Source organism: Yarrowia lipolytica, chromosome 1F (genome assembly GCF_001761485.1).
Source record: "Yarrowia lipolytica chromosome 1F, complete sequence".
NCBI lineage: Eukaryota > Fungi > Ascomycota > Dipodascomycetes > Dipodascales > Yarrowia > Yarrowia lipolytica.
This window is the reverse complement of record NC_090775.1, coordinates 241,995-265,569: the sequence shown is the minus strand read 5'-3', so window position 1 is coordinate 265,569 and position 23,575 is coordinate 241,995. Positions and strand designations below refer to the sequence as shown.

The 23,575-nt window shown below is 51.2% G+C and overlaps 7 protein-coding genes across 7 annotated transcripts; 5 read left to right on the top strand and 2 right to left on the bottom strand.

The window, feature by feature from the left end:
• Positions 1-63: 63 nt before the first annotated feature.
• Positions 64-3,084, top strand: YALI1_F02655g (uncharacterized protein; the record flags this gene model as incomplete). The annotated part of the gene is made up of 1 exon (XM_504872.3): positions 64-3,084. The coding sequence occupies one exon, from the start codon at positions 64-66 to the stop codon at positions 3,082-3,084; it is 3,021 nt and encodes a 1,006-aa protein (XP_504872.1).
• Positions 3,085-3,742: 658 nt separating this feature from the next.
• Positions 3,743-6,331, bottom strand: YALI1_F02592g (uncharacterized protein; the record flags this gene model as incomplete). Its single annotated transcript, XM_504871.3, has 1 exon — positions 3,743-6,331. The coding sequence occupies one exon, from the start codon at positions 6,329-6,331 to the stop codon at positions 3,743-3,745; it is 2,589 nt and encodes an 862-aa protein (XP_504871.3).
• Positions 6,332-10,980: 4,649 nt separating this feature from the next.
• On the top strand, positions 10,981-11,922 carry YALI1_F02545g (uncharacterized protein; the record flags this gene model as incomplete). Its single annotated transcript, XM_504870.1, has 1 exon — positions 10,981-11,922. The coding sequence occupies one exon, from the start codon at positions 10,981-10,983 to the stop codon at positions 11,920-11,922; it is 942 nt and encodes a 313-aa protein (XP_504870.1).
• Positions 11,923-13,717: 1,795 nt separating this feature from the next.
• On the top strand, positions 13,718-14,320 carry YALI1_F02518g (uncharacterized protein; the record flags this gene model as incomplete). Its single annotated transcript, XM_068283218.1, has 1 exon — positions 13,718-14,320. One exon carries the CDS (start codon positions 13,718-13,720, stop codon positions 14,318-14,320), a length of 603 nt encoding a protein of 200 aa, XP_068139319.1.
• Positions 14,321-14,692: 372 nt separating this feature from the next.
• YALI1_F02508g (uncharacterized protein) lies at positions 14,693-16,453 on the top strand (the record flags this gene model as incomplete). Its single annotated transcript, XM_504868.3, has 1 exon — positions 14,693-16,453. The coding sequence occupies one exon, from the start codon at positions 14,693-14,695 to the stop codon at positions 16,451-16,453; it is 1,761 nt and encodes a 586-aa protein (XP_504868.3).
• Positions 16,454-17,440: 987 nt separating this feature from the next.
• On the top strand, positions 17,441-18,280 carry YALI1_F02481g (uncharacterized protein; the record flags this gene model as incomplete). The annotated part of the gene is made up of 1 exon (XM_504867.3): positions 17,441-18,280. One exon carries the CDS (start codon positions 17,441-17,443, stop codon positions 18,278-18,280), a length of 840 nt encoding a protein of 279 aa, XP_504867.3.
• Positions 18,281-19,146: 866 nt separating this feature from the next.
• YALI1_F02434g (uncharacterized protein) lies at positions 19,147-22,080 on the bottom strand (the record flags this gene model as incomplete). The annotated part of the gene is made up of 1 exon (XM_068283217.1): positions 19,147-22,080. The coding sequence occupies one exon, from the start codon at positions 22,078-22,080 to the stop codon at positions 19,147-19,149; it is 2,934 nt and encodes a 977-aa protein (XP_068139318.1).
• Between the last annotated feature and the right edge of the window lie 1,495 nt (positions 22,081-23,575).

Sequence of the window (23,575 nt, the reverse complement as noted above, 5' to 3'; positions counted from 1 at the left end):
TAGGCGGTGGAAACTCCAAACTCTCTCCCTCATACATCATCACCAACACCCACCTGTCCAGCCATGTCGCGATACTCCACCGTGCTCGACCAGAGCAGTCCGGACCAGGCCGTGCAGCTGCTGCAGTCGCGAATCACCGAAGGTGAGTCCACCCTCAGCGATCTGGCGTCCTTTGTCCACGACCGAACCAACATTGAAAAGCGTTACATCGAGGACCTTCAGCGAGTGGCGCAGCGCCATGCGGCCAAAATCGGCGCTCTCGACGATGGAGACGTCGGTGTGAATTCCGCAGTCAACTCGCTCGACGGCCTGTGGCGAAAGATTGCCGTCAGAGACATCAACGAGACCATTGGAGCTGCTGAGACCTATGTTCGACGGGTCAAGTCCGAGGTTGAGAAGCCGCTCAAAAACTTCCCCACCTCGCAGCAGGGCAACTGGGCCGATGTCAAGGTGCTGAGCCACGGTCTCAATGAAGTGTCTCGGTCGCAGTCCGAGTGGCAGAAACAGGCTCCCTACGTGTTCAAGCAGTTTGAGAGCGCCGATACCGGCCGAGTGGTGTTCGTCAAGGACGCCCTCACCCAGTACCTGACTCTGTCCACCGACAAGTCGCAGCAGTTCACTCCTGTGGCCGAACGGCTTTTGAATGACGTGCTCTCCCTTGAGCCTGAAGATGACATCAACGTCTTTGTCTCCGAGGCTCTTAAGAGAGGTCCTACTGGAGGAAATGCCGGAACCAACGCCTCCGTCGGAGCTGGAACTGCCGGAGCTGCTGCTGGCTTTGGAGCTAGTTCTGCTGCCAACAACCGTCAATCCACCTACGGGGGCGCTGCTGACACCCGATCAGCCAACTACGCCCCCTCCACCACCTCCACCACCAACCCGCGGAACGCATTCCGACGCAACTCGACCCGGGACTCGGAGTCCATCTACTCGACCAACTCTGCACGAAACTCCACCCACGACGTGCCCACCACTCCCCAAAAGCGAGGAGACAAGCTGCGGTCCAAGGTCGGATCCATCTTTGGCAGAAAGAAGAAGGATGACAAGAAACACGTTTCCACGCTGGGAACCATCCGGGACCAGCCTGGCCAGAGCCAGCGAGCCCGCGAGGCCGACCGAGAGGCTCGTCGACTTGCCGAGATCGAGGAACAAAAGGCCATTGAGCGCCAGATCCAGGAGGATCGGGAAGAGGAGCGGGAGGCGGCCGAGCGACGAGCCGAGCGGGCACGTGAGCAGGCTGAGCGAACGAACAAGCAGCAGCCTCCTCTCCCCCCGGCCTCTCGATCGCCCGACATGCGAACCCAGAACGCTCAGCTTGATACTTCTGCCCTGTCTTCTCAGTTGCAGTTTCCTGCAGCGGGCGGCCAGCAGGGCCCCCCTCAGTTCCAGGGTCAGGGCCAGCAGAATCAGCAGAATATGCAGGGCGGCCAATTCCAAGGTCAACAGGGACAGAGTCAGTTCCAAGGACAGGGCCAGTTTCAGGGTCAGACTCATAATGGCAGCCCCTTCCAAACCACCCAGGTCCAGCAGAACAGCCCTCCCGTGTCTCCTGGCTCGTCACCCTTCTCCCACACCCAGTCTCCCCAGCAAGGCCAGTTCCAGTCGCCTCAGCAGACCCAGCAGTACTCGCCCCAACAGCAGTTCCATACTCCTCAGCAACAGTTCCAGAGTCAGCAGCAATCGCAGCAGCCTTTTCTGCAACCCGGCCAGGAAGCTCCTTTTGACAACGCTGATAAACCTCTTCCTCCTCCTTCTCGGCGACTGTCTGACCCTGATCCCCATGGACCCCCCAAGGTGGATATTCGCCAGGACGTGATTGCCGAGGAGGGCGACGCCAACGAGGCGCTCAATTCGGTGGCCTCCACTTTGCGAAACACCTCGCGAAGCGGCCGAGGACGTCGAGACATTCAGTCCAAGTTATTCACTGACGTCCAGCCTGCCGACATTGAGTCCCAGGCTCCCGGTCTGCCTCCCATTGACACCAACAACCTCAATGGTAATGGTCACGGAGGTCACCACGGCGGAGCTCTTGCTGGCGGAGCTCTTGCCGGCGGTCTTGCTGGAGGAGCTCTCGGGTCTACTTTCACTGGCAACTCTGAAGACTTCCACTCACCCATTGGCCAGTCTCCTGCTCCCCTGTCCCACCAGTCCAGTGGTCTGCAAAGCCCCGCTGGCTACGGCTCTATGCCTCCCCCTAATGCTCCCTTTGCTCAACAGCAGCAGCAGCCCCTGGGTCCCGACAGCACCGGCGGCGACGCTGGCTCGATTCGATCGCTGCAGTCCACTCCTAACGTGATCAAGCATCCTGAGCTGCTCATCTCTGAGGCCCTGGAGACCTACCCTCTGCGAGCAAGTATCGTGGAGCAGATCAATGCCAACATCACCGAGACGCATTCCGACGTGTCTGTCAACGGAGAGGTTGCCATTGCCTACGTTCCTCCCTCGTCCGCCCATACCACCGACTATCTGCAGGTGCGACTTCTGGATCCCTCTCCCTTCGCCAAGTTTGGAGCGAACCCTTCTGCCGTTATCAACCCTCCTTCTTCTCCTTCCGAGAACTCCTTGTACAACGTGAATGCCCATGCCATTAAGGGCCGAACGTCTCTGGGCTTCAAGTACTCACTGACCCCCGACGCTGCTGCGCAGTCTCTCCCTGTGGTGATCACTCCCATCTGGCGATTTGAGCCCACCCAGGCCAGACTCATGCTCTCCATCAAGCTGTCCCCCAGCTTCCCTGGAGAGGCAGCCACTCTTACGGGAGGTGTCTTTTCCGTCTCTGTGGACGGAGCCAACACTTTGGGAGCCCAAAGCAAGCCCGTCGGCTCATTCTCTCCTGAACGTCGACGAATCACCTGGCGTCTGGGCGACACCCAGCCCTTCATCATCCGAAAGGATGCTGAGCAGCGGCTGCTGTGTCAGTTCAAGACCGATGGATTGGTGCATCCTGCCGCTACCGGTGTGGAGGCTCGATTCACTCTCACTTCTTCGCTGACCGAGGGCGTGTTTGAATGGTCCGACGGAGGGGACTGGCAGCCCGTGGGCCATCTCAAGAGCTTCCTGTCTGGTAAGTTCAACAGTCATTAAAGTAATAGCCGTGTCTACAGCTAGCACGCGTATATATACTGCAGGCGGTGTCCACCTTCGTTGAAGTCTGGGGTGAAGGCTTGTCAAGGACTTGCTTGATCCCTTCTAACCTTTGTAATAACATTTAAAGATTCGTGATGATTATGACCTTGAAGAGTTCAGACAGAGATGTGTAGTACGTATGTACAGTACAAACAGTTCCTTCTACTGTATACTGCAATATTTGTACTGTCGCTATACAAGTGCACTTTGCAGAGCGCTAATACACAACACGCTGCAGTATATAATGGAACCGTCTTGTGTGTTCTAAGACTCAACTACCAACAGTTGACTCCATAAAACGACCAAATAATCTCTGTGATACGGAGGAAGAAGGCTAGTAGGGAGAAGAGTCTGTGTTGATACCCAAACAAACGGAGTAGTATGACCTTTGTATGGACTGGTTCTCAGTCTACCTAGACCAAAGTTAACATGATCCAGGACACCACCAAGGGCTGCCCAGAAGGTGTTGATTATTCTGGATCAAACTCCATTATGAGAGTACTACATTTGTGCATTTATGTGCTCTTTTTGTATAGTATTGGTACTCCACCTCAAGGGCTGTAGGTATCGATTAGCATCGAGCATAAATAATTATATATGACGTTACATAATGAGACTAAAGACCTAACCAATTCTTAGTCTTCTTGACTTCAAACTCACCCTCAAGATGCTTACCTGCACTGCTGGTACCGACATGAATATGGTACTTGTCAGCTTCACTGGTCCACTTGCTGATATACTCGTTCCAGAATGAGGTGGCCTGATCGACATCCAGTTCCACAGTGACGGTATCGGACTTGCCAGCATCAAGCTCGACCTTGGAGAAGCCCCGGAGCTCCTTTACAGGCCGCACGATGGATGGTTTCTCTTGAGAAACGTAAACCTGGACGATTTCAGCTCCCGTTTTGGATCCGGTGTTCTTGACGTTCACAGTTACAGTGACAGTATCATCCTTCTTGGAAACACTCAGGTTAGACAGCTCAAATGAAGTGTATGAAAGACCATGGCCAAAGGGAAACAACACTTCTCGATCAACCTTCTCGTAGTGTCGGTAGCCCACAAACACATCTTCTCCATACAAAGTTCGTTTAGGATGGCCGAAGTTGTAGTAAGAGGGAGTATGTTGAACCTTGAGAGGGTAGGTGATGGGCAGCTTAGCGCTAGGGTTCACGTCGCCAAATAGCACATCGGCAATACCGTTTCCAGTCTCGTTGCCTCCAAAGGTGGCATGCACGATGGTCTTGGCCGTGGATGCCCAGGGCATCTCCACTGGAGCTCCACTCTGAATGACAATAACGGTATTGGGATTCGCGTCGAGCACGGCCTCGATGAGTGCATCATTGTGAGGAGGAAGCGACAAGTTCGGTCGGTCGAATCCCTCAGACTCCCACGCCATGTTGAGTCCCGAAAAGAGAATTACCTGTTCGGAACGTTTGGCCAGCTCGACAGCCTCGGCGATCGTATCTTCGGCGGCAGCCTGTCGAGCCATGCCGGCCTGAACAGCGCCTCCACCGTTGGAAACAAGTCCTCCTCGCTCTCGAGGGGAAGTGGCCTCGGATCCAAACTCGAGGCGAATGGCATAGTCCTTGTTGGCCTTGAGCTCAATAGACCCAATCTTCTCCTTAGTGCCTTCGCCGAAAAACGAATTGCCGTTCTCCTGGTCCTTAGTGCAGTCCAGCACGCACTTGTCATCGACAAAGAACTTGGCAGTACCCAGAAGGGTCATTCCAAAGTCGTACACTCCGTCCTTAGGAACCTTGAGGGTGGCAGTGGCGTCCACATAAAAGATCTTGTTCTTGGGGATATCCTTGTGACTGTAATCGAACAGAAACAGTTTGGTCTGCTCGATAGTCAATTGGTCAAAGCACTTTCGATCCTGAGCACCCCTCTTGTCGTTGTAGAATCGAACGTCCCAAATTCCCTCGTCTCCAGACTCTGACTTCAAGTATGATGCGAAGTCAGGCAGCTCCTTATGAGCGTAGGCTCCTACGGCGTAATCAGGTTCGCTGCCAGTCTTGGAAGTGATTCCCTCAAACGGAGAAACAGTATAGTAGGGTCTGAGAGAGGCTGAACCACCTCCACAGAAAGCAGTGGCCTTTGCGTTGGGGCCAATCACGGCCACTTTCTTGGTCTTGTCGAGAGGCAAGATGTTTGCATCGTTTTTGAGCAGGACAGTGGAGTCTGCCACCAGCTTCCGTAGCAGAGCCCGAGTCTTAGGCGTGTTGTTGGTGGATTCGGGACCATTGAACGGGATTCCAGACTCTTGGGCGTACTTCACGAGCTCAAGAACATTTGTGACCCGCTCATCAAGCGTCTCAGTGGTCACCTTGTTGCTGAGAACAGCATGGGTGAGCTGCTCGCCTCTCCATCGAGGAGGACCTGGCATCTCAAGGTCCAGACCGGCATTAACAGCGTCACTGGTGGAGTAAGTGCCGAACCAGTCACTCATCACCAACCCTCGCCATTTCCACTCGCCTCGCAGCACACTGCCCAAGATGTCGTGCTCGCTAACATGGGTGCCATTGAGCTTGTTGTAGGCGGTCATGAAGGCCTTAGGGTTGGCTTCTCTGACTGCGATCTCAAAGGGCTTGAGATAGATTTCTCGCAAAGCTCGATCTGTTACGACTGAGTTGGATCCCATGCGGCCATTCTCCTGGTCGTTGGTCACAAAGTGCTTAATACAAGCTGCCACCTTGTTGTCCTGTAGACCCTTGACGTACTGAGTAGCCAGCTTTCCAGACAAAAGCGGATCTTCAGAGAAAGACTCGAAGGAGCGACCTCCTAGAGGGGACCGCTGGATGTTAATTGTGGGCGCAAGCACGACATGGGCGCTTTTGGCACGCGACTCCTCGGCCAGCAGCTCTCCTACCTGGTACAAGAGATCCTGATCCCACGTAGCACCGAGGCCTAGGGAGGCCGGAAGACAGGCTGCGGGCTCGGAGTTGAAGAACTGGGTACCTCTGATTCCATTGGGGCCATCAGAGGTTCGGGCAGAAGGTACGCCAAGCCGTTCGATAGGGACGGTATGCCAGATGTCGACTCCAGCGGTGAGTGCGATTTTCTCCGACAGCTCGAGCTGTTCCAGGGTGTTTTGCACGTCGATTGGCATGTTTGAGGTTGTTTGTTGAGAGTGTGTAGATTTGTGAAAGAGCCCCCGCCCTTCTTTATATATTTGATCGTCTTTTTTTTCACCCCCTCCAAACATAAATACTATCACCCAAAAGAAGATCTAACTTCAGTCACACCGACAGATATGCATGCACTTGTAGTCTAATGAGGAAATTGTCTACAGGGACAGATGGAGAGGACAAGGGCCCTACTGCAAACAAGGCCTGTACTACAAGTGGCAGCTCCACTGGTCTTGTGAGGCGGCGGGAATGACACAGATAGAGTTGTCTCAGCACACAACTTCTGCTGAATATTTCTTTTCTACGACCCTCTTTGACTCTGCGGTGACTCTCTATGCGTTGATTCTTTATGCGAGACTGTCTCTTTCTTGACCTGATTATGTGCGTCGACGCAAGCAGCACGATCCGGCACTCGTACAAGTACAGTACCGGACGTGGTTGTGTCATGGTAGCATGAGTCCGTCAACAGGAACGAGTATTGAGGTTGCACGGCCACGGCATTATTCTTTTCCACCCTCTAGCCGCTGTTCCTCGTTCTTAGCACACTTGCTGTTCACTCTTGATCCGTCTATCCACCTCGGCTTTTTAGCCTAATTAAAAAATTAAAAAAAAATGCCACGCCTCTCCGTGGAATTTAGAGTGAAGGCATAGACGTTGCACCAAAAGTACGATACGCTCTAATATAGATGTGCTGGTACGGAAACAGCCAGATTTCGTTGTATTTTCAATACGGTACTAGAATGAATAAGAAAAACAAGAAAAACATGACCCGTCAGGCTCGCTCCTCGACATTCACAGCAACCGCCTCAGATGTTTCACGCAACTGATCTAAACCGGATGCGACTCTGTACTCGTTCTGTACCAACAACGAGCCCAAACCTACAGTAGAACCGAGGGCTTTCCGTGGGTCTCGGGTTTCTGTTGAACGTTGATATCGTGCTATAGACACAAAGTCACGTGATCACACACCCCTCGCCCCTCTCACACAGTTGTTTCGGGTCTTTCGAGTGGCTTTTTCAGCCCTTGCTCCTATCATCGTCTAATCTCTCATCCACTTTCCACGGAACCACGTCATATTCCACGGCGCTTGAGCGCGCGCATCAAAACGTTACGGCTAAACCTCCATTGTCCAACGTCCAGATAATACATGACTCGGACCAAGTCTATCCTACGAGAAGCGAAACCCCCACGGCAGGGCCAGATTGACATGGACATTAAACGCGCCAGCTGCAACTTCCCTGCATGGAGACGGACTTCGTTTTCTGCTTAGTCAGTGGATTTTGGGTATCCAAGTACGGGTACTAGTACATGAGTGCCAAGTATTCGTACACTAACTAGTGTAGTCACGCGATCAAGTGTCAAGTCAAATAATAGTTCCTACCCCGCGATTATGCGGATTCAAATGTGTGTACTTTTACGAATACTGTAGTTGCTTGTGCCGGGCCTCATTGTTGTCAGGTTACCGCCTCGATAGTACACTTTTCAAGGCGAATGAGATGAGGGTACGAGTAAGTACAGTACGAGTACAAGTATCGGTCCAATATCCACTGTACTTGTAGTAGGCCCTATAGCAATTGTCTTGTATGATTAATGATACAGTAAGGACAAACTAATGTCAAGTCTAGTTCTGCGGTAGGACTCTTCGTACAACTTTCCCTGCGGTACAAGTAGTTCAAGTACCTATTCTACTTCAGCCATAGATATGAAAAACACTGACTCAGTTCTATAGGTCTTATTATTAGCCAATTGGACTATTTACGGCCATATATACCCCGTGGCTACAGATCCAACCCATCTCAGCTAGGGAACGACTCTCTTTACTCATATTGTAGTTATATTATCGACCCTAGAATGTCTGAGCAGAGGAGTCGCGTGTGTACTGAAGTACCTGGAGTCCATTGTATGCGGACTGACTTGAAGATGAGACCTCTGGGGCGAGAAGGGTTACAAATGTTGGGAATGTGGAGGAGGTATGGCACCAACGTGTACTACTGCACTGTTATTGCAAGTATTACAACAAGTTACGATAGTTTTGCTACTTGTTAGGAACAATACCGTACTATTAGAACCTGTAACTATCAAGGCATGTTGAAGGCGGCAGAGCTGTACGAAGACTTGTGGTCAGGTGGTGCCAGTACATTTTCTGAAAACGCAGTTGGTAACCCGTTGTTACATCACATTACCCCACCAAGTCACTATTACTGATTACGCAATGTCTCGTCTGATGGGCTCTTCAAGTTCTCATGGCAACTACCAGAAGTCTCGGATAGTGTACCGGTCTTCAATCACCCCATGATCCAATCGTTGACTTGGGCATTTGGTGGATTCTTTGATTGTCTTACATCACCTGTTTTACTAAGTGTCATTATTCTGAGACAACACGAACTATTCAGACCTGTGAGAGGTAACTAACGCTAGAGCTTCCAAGATCAGGCCATGACGATGTATATGCAGGCGGAGGCACTTCCAAAGGTGAAGATCAGGACTTTGAATACGACACAACAAATACCGCACAGCGTGACATTTATATAAGTTGGCACTAAAATATGTCTGAATCGTTTATGACCAAGACCTGCTTGCTTTTTTAACCGTCTCAGATGGAGTTTGGTGATCGGTGAATAAGCAAAGGGAGGTTAGTCGGGTGAGATGAATAGTTGTATACGGTGAGCTGGAGGCGCTTGAGGAGATGGTGCAATATTCTCCTAGTTAGCCAGGGTGTATCTAACCTGGCCTGTCTAATACATGTCTCTGCGATGCGTTCTATGTGTTTCATTCTAGTGACTATTGCGTGTATGGAATTATGGTGGAATTAAGTAGAATTATTTTATAAAATGAGCATAAATGTAATAAAATACTTGAAGCAGCAAAACCTCGGATGAATAAGTTGAAAATCTGTTACCAGAAGCCACAATATCAACTACTTGTACTAGTAAAAAAAGACCCTCTTCACACTTCCTTCCGAACGAGCCCTATCGCATCTTCACTTAGTGCGCATAACAGACCATAACTCCACTACTTGTATAACTAAAAGTCTCTATTTTTGTTCCCGGCTTCCACTTTGAGCTCCCGCTGTCTTGTACAAGTACCAGTCAAAGTATTCTTTGTTTTTTTCAAGGGTGGTTTACAGAGATTGTAGAGTGATACAGCCTCTTCATCTGTACTTGGAGGCCATAACCATACATACTGTACACCATATCAACATCACACCTTTCTGCCCCAAAGTACTTGTACGAAAAAAAAAGACCCCAAATCGCACCTTTCAAACCTCCAACATCTTCACCCACATCTCTCTGACCCCAACTCACCGCACCATCGCTGATGCGTCTCAACGGCACACTCTAGGTTTCGTTTGTGGGGCGATGAGTGTCCCCTCATCATCTGCACGCTCTTTCAAGTGTCTCCCCTCTTGACGGCTGGCGTTCCGGGCTGTGGAAGATTCCAGAAGTGCGGAAGTGCAGTAAGCGGGACGAGGGACTTTCTCGGAGCTCTGTCACGTGAATCTCTCGGCCGAAGCGTCACGTGGTAGAATTTATGCGTGTCCTCTTCTTCCTGTGACGGATCGACATTGCCACGATGCTACAAAAAGAGTAGCGGCAAAAGGAGTAAGTGGTCAACAGCCATGTAGCTTAGCTCACAAAAAGAAGAGAGCAAAGAATCGAGGAACGGAATCGAAGGATGAAGAGCAGAGCAACGTAGTGTAGAGAGATGACTTCCGTATCACGAGCAAGCAAACATCTTCACTCTCCAAGAGCTGCCACTGTAGCATCAACATGAGACATGGCAAGTATTATGCATGGTGCACTTGTAACATAGCCCCCAGATCAGGGATATTCTGAAACTAGAGCCATCTCAACACAACAGTCTCTTTGTGTAGCTACTTGTACCCTTTTTCTCTTCCTCTCTCCAGCCAGACATCTTTGCTAGCGCCTATAATGTAACCCATCAAGACATGCACAGGAGATGCTTAATCGGAGTGTGTGGTCTGTAGGGGAGATCGAGAGAGACTGCAATTGACAGAGAGATCGAAGTTGGAATGAGAGAGACTGAAAATTAAGCGAGCTTGGGTGTTTGCCCCTCCCCTCACACCCTCGGATACTGTACCTACATATCCAGGCCGGTTTGGCACGGCATCAAAAGCCTCCTACAAGAATGTATATGCGACTCTTCTACAAGTAGATTTCCGCGCTTGCACCAACGGCTACGCCCAAGACGGGGCTCGTACCCGTCCGTCTATGGTTCAGCCGCCAACGAAAAAAAAAAAAAGGATGGCTGTAATTTTATTATGCTTCTGTGTTTGTGTTTGTCGGTCCGTTTTTGCTTTTTTCACCCCCAGGCTGTTATTCCGGGGAATAAGGCTGGTCATGATGGGGTTGGAAAGTCTAAATTTTTGTGGGACAAAGAAAGCAGGTATCGTGCCACTAAGAAAATAGACTTTTAGGCACCCCAGATTTTTGGAAACCTTAATAGGAGACTACTTCCGTTTCCTAATTAGGACTTCCGCGACCCCAGACAAAGCGGCTTGGAGTAGGCCTCGTGTCCGGCCTAGGGCAGAAACAGCTCCGGAACTCGATTGAGAAGCCGTACTCTGGAAAGTCTAGAGGAAGTTCCAAGGTCGAGTCTCTTCGATATAAAAGGACGCCATGGAAGCTCTGTAGTTCGATATCAAATACTGACAACAGTTTCCAAACACACAAACACACACACACACACACACACACATACACAAATGGTTTCTTCAGCCGCTACTTCTGCTCTGCCCATCTCGGCACCCTACACCTTCTACCCTCAGGCTCGAGTTCCTGCCCCCAAGAAGCTCGTTGGACTCAATGCTGCTCTGGAGGCCCAGAAGAACCCCGAGTTCGAGGTGAAGCCCGAGATCTTTAAGGAGTTCTCTCTGCCCGACGGTGTTGCCATTGTCACCGGTGGAAACTCCGGTATTGGTCTTGAGTACTCAGTCTGCCTCGCCGAGCTCGGTGCCACTGTCTACTGTCTTGACATGCCCGAGACTCCCTCTGAGGAGTTCCTGGCTTGCCAGTCCTACGTTAAGCGAATGCCCGGCAACGCCTCTCTGGTCTTCAAGCGAGCCGACGTCACTGACGAGGAGACTATGAACTCCCTCTTCCAGAACATTGCCGAGACCCACGGCAAGATTGACGTTGTCATCGCTAACGCCGGTGTGCTTGGACCTCGAGCCTCTTGCAACGAGTACCCCGCTGACTGGTTCCGAAAGGTCATGGACGTCAACGTCACCGGTGTCTTTATCACCGCCCAGGCCGCCTCTCGACAGATGATTGCCACCAAGACTTCTGGTTCTATCATTGTCACCGCCTCCATGTCCGGCTCCATTGTCAACCGAGACATGCCCTGGTGCGCCTACAACGCCTCCAAGGCCGCTGCTGCTCATCTTGTCAAGTCCATGGCTGCTGAGCTCGGCCAGTTTGAGATTCGAGTCAACTCCATCTCCCCCGGTCACATCCAGACTGCTATGACTGACGTCTGTCTTGACGCTGAGCCCGGTCTTGGTAACCAGTGGGCCTTCCAGAACCCCATGGGCCGACTTGGAGGTGTCTCCGAGCTTCGAGGAGTCTGCGCCTACCTTGCATCTTCCGCCTCCTCCTACACCACCGGCTCTGACATTCTTGTCTGCGGTGGCCACCACGTCTGGTAAGCTCCTCATCCCGACTGACAGCTAACAGCCAAAATGACAGTCACGGTCTACTGAGACAGTTAACTTATTGCATTTAATATTATGATTATGATTCGAAAACACTAGGAACGTTGTATTTGTAGAACTTCACCAGTAATCAATGTAGGAGTACGAGTAATAGAATAATCTCGGGACAGCAATGTAAGAGACTTACACATTTCAGAATTGATGAAATTTGCACTTGGAACGAAGTCCCTCGAACTGCAACCGCTATTTGCACGAACTCGCCGCTTCCTGAAAGACGCTGAAGACTCAACTTGCTACACTGAGAATTAATACCGTTTCTTGAAATCTACTTGTAGTTACTCTTTATTGCACTCTGTAGCAGGAAAGGATTAATACAACTACTTGTAGTCCTCTGAACGCGAATCACCTCACACCATCTAAGACAAGTGTGCAGATAATTGCATCAAGTAAGCCCTACACAACGGTGGAGGAAAAAGCAACCCGACCAGGCAGAGGGCCAGGAACACTCCGACAGTCTCGGACGCTTCTGGGAGTCTCTTACACATGAAAAATCTGATTCACCGGGAGTGCACGTTGCCCCAGATTTTTGTTTTTCATGTCACTGCCTTACCATGTCCGGAGACGAGAAACTTTTGCGGAAGACCCTTTCGGGAAGTCTCTATGCACCACACACCGCTTTAGAGGTCACGATATTTGAAAATGTGTTTCGGATCTACTGTATGTACATCTTAGAAACTCGCTCGGGTGAACAAATTTCAGCCCCGGATATTACCGACCCGTACCCGAGATTGTACTGTTGTCCAACATAGGTTACATCGGGATGTTCCGTACAGCCCGCGCACTTTGAAAGCACATGCTACGTTAGGGGAGATTTATGGAGCAAATTGCGGTGTTCTGTTACTGTTGTACAACTCGTGAGCGGAATCTCTCTATTGAGAGTCGTGCTCATACCGAATAATCGATTTGCTTCCAATTTCACTTACAGAGCACATGAATCTTTGCCACCAGGAGATCTGCATCTTTAGTAAGAAAAAGACAGTATCGTCGTCACACGTCACATGACCTCAAACCTGTTGTCGACACAGCTGTCGATCAGCACGTGGTCTCTCCAGCTTCCCGCTGAAGATTAGTTTCCCCATTGGGAAATCTTTTTGATTCCATCTTGTTCGTCTCCTCTCTCTTTTTCTAAATTAAGAAGGTTCCGGAACTGAGACGGGGTCGTACCATCTCTGAGACACTAAAGGCTGAAGAAGTGGGACTAGAACTGCTCGAAAGCATCACGGAGCGCGCTGGAATCTAATTTCCATGTCTTTAGATACCGCCCATTCCATAATTTGCATGACGACAGCTCATTTAGTACCCCACCTCTCCGCATTGTTATAGCCGTATGTTTTTCCGACATACGAACAAATAAGCTCTTAGAGTTACGGTTCGCTTCTTTGGGTGTCCGTTGACAAAGACACCATGAGGCGGGGAATAAAAACTTAGATACGATAGAGTTCATATGCACCATGCGTTAAATCGAACCTTACGCGTAGTAAACTGTGGAGAACAGGAGAATGGAGCTGGCCAAGTCACAAAAGGAAAAAGCAGAGAGAAGTCCGGAGAAAAAGAAAGGAGTGGAAAGTATGGGGCTATACCATCGAGACTACGTTGTGGATGTATCCCTGAGACATTTGATCTCACTGGTTGGTAGATTTCGTACATACAACTGTGTACGCACTTTGAAACATCTCCTGTATTGCTTCGGACTCATACGACTTGACTGTCTGAGCTCTAGACTTCATCAATGGCTACTCCAAATATCAAATTATCATGCTTCATTAAATATATAGGTTTTCGTATGTTTGTCCGTTTAGGCAGCAATGTGCTTCTTCTCGTAGGTCTCAATATCGGCAACCTTAGCGGCAGAAGCAGAGGTCTGGTCAAACTCGTAGGTGAGCCACTCGGCCACCAGACGTCGAGCAAGCTCGATTCCAACCACCCGCTGGCCCATGCAGAGAATCTGGGCGTTGTTGGAAAGAATGGATCGCTCGACGGAGAAGGAGTCATGTGCAGTCACGGCTCGAACACCGGCCACCTTGTTGGCGGAGATGGCGACACCAAGACCGGTACCACAGATGAGAATGGCTCGGTCGGCCTCGCCGGAGGCCACCTTCTCAGCAGCAGCAATGGCAATGTTGGGGTAGGCGGTCTTGTCTTCCGAGGCCTTGACACCAACGTCAATGACCTTGTCGACTCGAGGGGACTTTTCGAGATCGGCCTTGATTCTGTTCTTGTAATCAACGCCAGCCTCGTCGCATCCAACAACAATAGTGAATCCCATTTTGTGCAAGTGTGTGTGTGTGTGTGTGTGTGGTGTGTTTGTGTGTTAGAACGGATGTTCTGGTGAGTGTGAGTGTGTAGTTGTGTGATGAGACCTTGGTGCCACCCCAAGGTATATATATATAACACCTCCAGGAGCTCTAAAAAGGCATCTACTTTTCTCTATACTGTACGTTTCAATCTGGGGAAGCGGAATCCCAAAAGGGAAAGCCGCCGCATTAAGCTCCACAGCCTTGCATAATCCGATGACCTGACTAGTGCGGACAAAGACTATTATTTCGAGGCAAGGCCACCACGTACCGCGGTCCCAAACTTTTGCAAAGCTGAAAACAGCGTGGGGGTCAACGTGGATCAGAAAGAGGGGCAGATCAGCTTCTATAAGAAGCTCCTTTCCCCACAATTGGCCCACACGACACTTCTACACACTTACACATCTACTATGTCCACAAAACATCTGTTCAACGAGACTGACGAGCTCGTGCTCAAGTCTCTCGAGGGAGTTCAGGCTTCCCGATCAGCGTCCATTCTCTCCCACAGATTCAAGGTGCTCTACAACGGAACCCATTCCGCTGACCGAGTTGCAGTTCTTTCTGGAGGAGGCTCTGGCCACGAGCCTGCCCACGCCGGCTTTGTGGGAGACAACATGCTGACCGGTGCCATCTGTGGCCCCGTCTTCGCGTCTCCTTCAGCCAAGCAGGTCGAGGCCGGCTGCAAGCTCGTGCCCTCCGACAAGGGTCATATTCTGGTCGTCACCAACTACACCGGCGACATGTTGCATTTTGGTCTCGCGGCCGAGAAGCTCAAGTCTCAGGGCCACAAGGTCGGCATCATTAAGTCTGCCGACGATGTGGCTGTCGACCGAAAGAGCGGTGGTCTGGTCGGTCGACGAGGACTGGCTGGAACTGTGCTTCTGGACAAGATTGTCGGAGGAGCTGCCTGGGACAAGCTGTCCTTTGATGAATGCATGGCCATTGGAACCGAGGTGGCCGAGAACACCGCAACCGCCTCAATTGGACTGGACTACTGCCACGTTCCTGGTCGATCCGTTGAGAACCACGTCTCGCTCGACCAGAACGAGTGTCAATTCGGCCTGGGTATTCACAATGAGCCCGGAGTCAAGACCATCAACCCCGTGCCTGCCCCTGAGTCCATGGTTGATACTCTGCTCAAGTACCTAGTTTCGCAGGACGACCCCGAGCGATCCTTCGTAAAGTTCAAGGAGGGCGACGAGGTCATTCTCCTGGCCAACAACCTCGGTGGAATTTCCACCATTGAGATGCGGGCTGCTGTCCAGCTTGCCCGAGAGCAACTCGAGAAGACCCACAAGATCAAGTCTGTGCGAGTTCTGTGCGGCACCTTCATGAGCTCTCTCAACGCTCCCGGCTTCTCTATCACCCTGGTGAACCTGTCTAACGGCTCCCACAGCAAGAACGTGCTCAAGTACCTGGACGCTGTGTCCGACGCCCCTGCCTGGGTCAATGTGGCCCCTCCTACCTCGGTCAAGCCCTTTATCAACGAGGACAAGATCTTCGACGACGAGACCTCCAACATTAAGGCTCCCACACTGGACATTCCTGAACAGACCGTGGTTGCTGCTCTCACTCAGGCCTCCCAGAACATTATCAAGGCCGAGCCTCAGCTTACTGCATGGGATACCGAAATGGGAGACGGAGACTGTGGACACACCATTGAACATGGCTGCCGAGCTCTTCTCGAGTACCTCAACAAGAACAAGAGCGACCCAAAGGCTCTCGAGATCATCCCCATTGTGCGGGCTGTCGTTCACATCACCGAGGAGGATATGGGAGGCACCCTGGGAGCTATCTTCGGCATTTTTTTTGCCTCTTTCCTTAACGCTCTTCTGCTGGACCCTCTGTCCCATAAGACTGATGTCAATGTGACTGATAAGCTCGTCAACGCTGCTAACACCGGTCTGGAAAGTCTCATGAACCACACTCCTGCTCGACCTGGTGACCGAACTGTCATGGACGTGTTGATCCCCTACGTGCAGTCTCTGGTGTCCACCAAGGATATCAAGGAGGCCGCTCTCAAGGCCAAGCAGGCTGCCGAGGGCACCAAGAAGATCAAGCCTCGTCTTGGACGAGCAGTCTATGTTGGGGAGAAGGACGGTGAGCTTCCTCCCGACCCTGGAGCTTGGGCTGTCTACGAGCTGGTTGATGGTTTTGCCAACCACAAGTAGAGGGAGGAGAAGCGAAGGAATATGAGTACTTGTACGAGCACTTGTAAATGGCATATAATTTTTAATGATATTTATGATGGAATATAAATTTACTGTACTTGGAATTTTGTTATTACATTGAGTAAATGTTGACCCAGGTGCTACAATACTTGGTGTTCTGGTACAATACTCGTACATGTATCAACTAAACTAATTCCCAATATTACTGTACTTACAAACGGAGCAATCTTATCACCAGCCCGTTTCCTCAACATTCCACAAGTCTGTCCTCAAAGCAAGGTCAGATCAGACCCAAATCGGACCTCTCGCTTCGGTTTTCCTCTTCGTTCGTCTTCCTCCTTTTGCGTTTCCTTTCTCCCCAGAATCAACAGTTACCCCGCCACTCATCGATTGAGTTCGAAAAAGACAAGCAGCGAGCTCCAAAAGGTCTACACACGACAAGGCAGTCAATAGACCTAATGCTACACAAGTACGTACTTACAAGTGGTCCGCGGGGATATCTTAGAATGATGCCAAGTTCTTTGTACTAGATTGCCTTGTTATCCGTTTCTATTCTGCCGCCCATTGCTCCTGAAACTCACCAGCCGGATTAATCCATTCTGTATTACTCACTATGATCCGTGTGATCAAATATGGGCCTCGGGATGTAGTGAAATACGGTCCCAGAAGGCACAAAGCTACCCCCGCACATTTAGCTGCTCCCGTGACGCTCCAGTCTATCTCTACGCTCCCTTGTTCGCCCCGTGGTTGGATTTCCACACTGGTCTATGAAACCACCCCATGCGGCTTCCCGATTGGGACATCCGCTGTCTAACTCGTGGACTGTGGGGGGCCCTGAACTCTACTGCACCATGCATGAAACTGCATAAGGCTGCATGTTGGTACAGCGGAACAAGCACATAATGAACAATGCCACCAACATTTCTACATACACACACACCCACACTCACACCGTCTTCAGGCACCTAAACACTCACACAAAACAAAATGTCAAACACACGACAGCCCGTGGTGGCCATCTCGCTCAAAATGTACTTTGATCCGGCCAAGACGCTGCAGTTTGTCTCTGCCTTGGCTGGAATTGAACAGCCCGACGCTGAGCTTGAGAAGCACGGAATCACTGGACCCGTCCAGGACTCATCCAGCACCGTGGCCACTGCCGCCCTCAACCACGTCGAGCTTGTGGTCATGCCTGACTTCCTGTCGATCCGGGAATGCACTCGGCTCAAGAACCGTCTGGACGAGCCTCTGTTCAACGTCGGAGCCCAGGACTGCTGGCAGGCCGACGAGGGAGCCTTCACCGGAGAAGTGTCGCCCAAGCATTTGGCCCAATTGGGTGTGCGTTACGTGGAAATTGGCCACGCTGAGCGACGAAAGCAGTTTGGAGAAACCAACGAGTGGGTCATCAACAAGTCCGCCGCCTGCTCCCGAAACAGCATCATTCCCTGGATCTGCATTGGCGAAATCAACAAGGGAGACATCGAAGCCTGCGGAGACGAGGTCTGGGAGCAGATCAAACCTGTTCTGGATAACTGCACCGGCCAGCTGGTCTTTGCTTACGAGCCTGTGTGGGCCATTGGAGCTCCCAAGCCCGCTGAGTCGGATCATATCATTGGAGTTGTCTCGTATCTGAGAAAGAAGATTGACGCCGAGAAAGAGACCAACAACAACGACGTGCGAATCGTCTACGGTGGTTCTGCTGGCCCCGGACTGGTTGAGTCTCTCAACGGAGTAGTGGACGGCCTGTTCCTCGGCCGATTCGGACACAACCCCGACAACGTCAAGAAGGTGGTCGAGGAGGTTGGAGCTGTAGCCAGCAAGAGATAATGACATATACAGTATATAGTAATGATTTATGACGTCATATGGGGTTGTTAGACCAGCTATACTGATTACTGTTCGGCTCTGCCTACATCATCCTGAAACCTCAAATCTACCAAAACATCTACTTCTACGGAAGAGACTCAAGTTGCTAACAAAGACTCTGAGGTTACAAGACAAGCTGAAGCCCTTGTCATACTTCTTCTCTTGGCACATTCTCTGCCTAGGTCATCTGACCATATGAGGTGTGTGCTACAAGGGTAGGCGGTTATGCCGGTCTCTGTATGTCTCACACTAAGTGGAGAAGACGCAGCACCACACCAAACCCCGCCATTAATGACTTACTGTAACATGGAAACCAATAAAACCAAGTCATTATCCTTCACCGGAGGATTATAATCCTGTGTTCTAAAACAAAATTACTCCCACAGCGCCCAGTTACAGTTGCAATAGTCGCCGACGAGAGCTACTTAGAGGCCGAGCTACTGCCAAACCACCAACCCCACCAAACCCACGGATTAATACCTGATTATCTGACGGACTTGTAGGTTACAACTGCCAAACTCAGACCATTGACTGATAACCCAGCCGGAGGCTTATGTTTGTTTTTTGACAAGCATGTCTCAGTGTCGACAAGGTACGATTCACGTTTGTCTCACAGTCGTCAGAAGTCAGAAGCCAGAAGTCAGAAGCCAGAAGCAAGAAGCCAGAGCCATACAAGGGTTCTTCTCAACATATTGCAATGCCAGTCTCAACAGAGATTAAAGCCGAACACACTCCCAGTGCTGTATTCGTACTGGCACCACACAATCGCGTTGCTACTATACATATAAATATCATTACTATTAAAGAAATCGTTATGTCGTTACTCGTCACATTTTGAGAAACTCGTCAAGAGTCATGTTTCCAACTAGAAGACTCTTAAAGTCATCTCCGTCCAGAGGATCTGGAATCTCTCGAGAATTTGTCCGGTTGGGAGCGTTAGTCGATTCGTTGCTTGTATTGTTACCACCAGAGGAGCCTGCGGAAGGCTTGTCAGCATTGTTATGACCCTGTTGCATGATATGGTGGTTTTGTTGGGCCTGCTGACCGTAGAACTGGGAGTACCCTTCCTCAAAATAGGGCTCAGGAGACTCACAGAGCTGCCGGGAAATATACGGATGGCTGTTGGGTCCGTTTGCATTGTTTGTCGAGTGATTGTTGTGGTGATGGTTCCGTGGCTGCTGGTGGTTGCGAGGGGCATTGTGATGTGCCGCTGTCGGAACCTGGTCATGGCCATTGTTTGAAGTACCGGTAGCAACCCCTCCATTGCCGTCCCAGTAGTACTCATTCTGTCGCTCAATTGGAAGCGATAGCTTTCGAGATCCTGCAATCACAAGACCAAGCATCTCTTCCTCTGGGCAGTTCTCTTCCAGAGCGTCCACCAGCCACCTCTTGTTAGAAGCATGTGAAGAGTGGTTAATGGAGGCCGAAGTGGCCGTGGCTCGAGCTGAGGAACCTGTAGGAGGCTCTTCTTGCGAGGGGACCTCTGGTGCCTCAAAAGTGAACGATCCAACAAGATCCACGTCCTCCTCTTCACGCTCCAGTGAGTCCAGAGTCTCGCAAAGCCACGACACTCCCGCCCAGTTACTCCGAAGACGTTGAAGGGCGTTTCGAGTGTTGTGATACGACTTTTTTACAGTGAAAATCGCATGTGGAGGCGTGTTGGCGGGTGAGAGGGCTCTGAGAACTGTCAGGCAAGAAACTCCAGCCATCAGCAGAGGCTGAGACGCAAAAGGAGAGCACAAAAACGATAGAGGGTCAATGAGATCAGCAAACGCAACCATATCAGAAATACTGATAGCTCCAATATCGATTCCAGACAGAGGAGGGTCGGTAGTCTTTCGTTTCTTGGCGGGTTTGGGCCCGTCTTCTGCCGAAGAAGAAGCTCCACCTCCACCTCCAGCTACAGCACCAGTAGGAGAAGGTGCTCTAGAGTTGTTCAGAGACACGTTGGAAGAGCCTGAGACTGAAACAGAGCCAAGGGTACCTGCTGATCGAGCATACACAACCGTGGGGTGATACACAGCCAGGATGAGCGCCTGATTCCACACGTGCAGCAACAGGAACACCTGGCTCTGTCGGATACGTGCAAACTCTTGGAAGTTGTGAACGTCAAACAATAGATCCGGAGGAAGCGACGTGTAAAAGTCGGAAACGTCCTGATGGAAAGAGGCCAGTTGGGTGGAGGCAAACGACCGAGAAGAAGACAATTGCGAGGGGTCCACGGAGTTGAGATGGTCGGTTACCTTGCCCACGAGGAGCAACAGCTTGCAGAGATATGGGAAGGGATCTGTCTGGCCAGTTGTCAGCTTCTTGCCTACGGGAGGATGGTGCTCAATCTGCGATAGAGGAACCGTCACAGTACGGCCAGTACCTGAAGAGATGAGCCGATCAAGACACACCACCGACCAGAAGACGTTCCGGGCTGTTTCGCGGTGTTCTTCATCCAGATTGGGAAGGTCTGCTTTATGCAGACCCAGATCGAAACACATTCGAATGGCCATGCCAGACCACATCCACAGCCCAGAGTCCATGTCGTTGGCAAACTCGTTGTATGCAATCAGAAGCAGCGTGTAGACGGTTTCAACCGTGGGGAGTGCCAGGCGCCTGATAACAAGCTCCTTGGCGCGGTTGGAGTACTTGATAGCCGTATTTTCCGTCTCGGAAACGGATTCTGTAGGGCTGGAGTTGGAGCTCATTTTGAGTCCCAAGCCAGCCATGGCGTTGAGAAGCGCCTCCGACACCTCGCCAGCTTGAAGAAGCTGATTGAACACCTTCCGGGGCAAGTACGGAAGAATGGACGACACGTGGGAGTAGAAGACGTCAATGTACTTTGTAGGAATCGAGTAGGGCCCAATGCTGGGCAGCTGTGTTTCGGGGGTCTCTATGGCAGTCGGGAAGTACGAGCCGTTAGAATTAACCGAGTTAGCTGACCCTGCTGAGGTTATGGGCGCCTGGAACTCCATGGCCGAGCCCTCGGCTGTCTGTTTCATCACGACGGTCGAGTAGGCCGACGAAGCCAGGTTCACCGCAATGAGTCTGAACTTGCCCTTTCTGGGCGGAGCAATGGCAGTAGCTCCGAGCCATCGAAAGTACGGCTGTCGGGTAGAGCCACGTGAGCTGGAGGTAGCTATCGACAGAGGTGATGTGATAGCTGGGGGTTGTGACTGGGGCTGGGTCTGGCCGACTTGTGGTTTCGTCTGTTGTGTATGGGGTTGTGACTGTGGTGGTTGAGTGTGCTGCTGTACATGTACTGGCTGAGTATGTGGCGACATGTGAGAAGCCTGGGGTGACATGTGCACAGCCTGTGGCGATAGATGGGGTGACATGTGTGCTGGCTGGTGTGGTGACTTCCCTGCCGGCTTCTGCGCCACCTGAACATGGCTCTGTAGTGGGCTCTGTGTATGTGGGACGTGTGGGGACTGCGCCTGTGCTAGGCGTCGGTTTTCAAAGACTTCATTTTTGGCGGGGCTGGGGCTCTTATCGGTGCCCTTCTTGGTGTCTTCGTCCTTGTATTCGCATCGCACTTTGCGACCGATACATGTTTCGCATGGAAGGCCGCCATTGCATCGGATCTGTGTTAGCTGGTGTGTGGACATGTCTGTGGCAGATATTATCGTCGGAGTATCAGCCGAGAGTCGGTTTGCACTCACTTTTCTGCCTTGGCAGGGGAGACAAGCCCGTCGTGTTCGCTTGGGCTTTTTGCTGGCGGGTCTGGAACTCTGGACGTCTCCGGTTTCAACAACAAACTGCAGTTCGTTCATATCGCTACCGGCATGTTGTGACGGGAGGGCGCAAGGGTGCAAGCAGAGCGCTTTTGTGTTTTCAGAGCCGTACCTGTGGTTGAGAAAGTGTTGTGTAACAGGTGGGTCGGGTGCAGGCAATTAGATTATGCAAATGTGTGGGGTATTAAGGTAGCTCTAGAGCGGAATAAATCGTCTGATGTTTAAAACGAAAAAACCGACTAACAAGCTGCAATCAAATAAAGCGGATAATTTAGCCTGCTGTCTGTCGTGGGGGGCAGATGCTCGTCGGCTTGGCGTCAACGGGGGAGGGATTTGTGTCGTCTGGAGGAAAATCAGTCTCTGCGTGTGTGTCGTAAGAGGATGAAAATTGCTCGGCTCAGCCCCGGACAGACTCGGACTTTTTTTTAGACAAGTAGCCTTTGCAAAGTATCGTGACCTTGCGTAGCCTATATGTGAGTCGGTCGATCCCAAACTATTCTGACGCGTCTCTCTCTGAGCTTGAAAAGACAATGGATCGGAAAATTGCACAGGCGTAATCGGCAAGAATAAGTAGAGGCGGTGTAAGCGGGAGGGGGACGAAGGTGAGACACGAATGTGGGGTCTGACGTGTATCTATAGAGCGGAGAGCCTACCGGGTCGGTCCCGTGCAAGCACCTTGTTCTTGGCTTACAGCCGGAGTCCCCGTTTTCACGTAAGTTGAAAAATGTTGCAAGTTTTCTTGTCCGCATAATCTTGTTCAGCACAAGCGGTCTTGACTTTGCGTTACGTTTCTTTTTTTACACAACGGAACCAGAGCCAAAGGACTATTCTGCGAGGCCTGCTCCTTGTCTGCGGCACGCTCTCCGTCAGCTAGGTTTCAAAAATGCACATATCGGTCTCCTTCGCTGCGGTGTCTCTGCACAGTAATGCCCCCCGCCTTTGTTTGTTCGGTATGGTGTGGAGGACTCAGGTTAGCCAGAGAGCGCACTTCCCCTCCCCGAGGGTTTCGGTCCCGAAGGGTTTTTCCGGGAGACCGAAAGGGGGTTGCTCGGTTTCCGGCAGCACTCAGAGCCTGGTCGTGACGCCAGGTCGAGCTCATCTCCACTACCAACTGCTCACGGCGTGAGTCGTCGCTCCTCAGGCTCGGGCAGAGTGGCACTCAGGCTCCAATCTGATCGTAGTGTCTGGTAGCTTTTCGTTTTTGAAGCCGCTTGGCTGCACAAGTAGCGTAAGAAGACCTGCTGAAGTGGGACAGATAAATGAGAGACGAAATGTCGGACATTGAGATAGTATCCATCAAGAGATTACAAGCCATCTGGAGACACGGCGGTCTGTTCCGTACAATCCGTTGTACTTGTACACGACGATAGCCCGTGGTTCATCTGTTGAGCTGTCTCAGTTGTATCACTGCTCTGATAAAGTTGGATCCAATCAGACCTTGTGAGGAGTGTGTAGCAGAGTGAAGCGCATGTTGTACCGGCGATACCATACCATGTTGTTACTCGTACCCGTACTTGTGTAGTCTAGCGGCCAA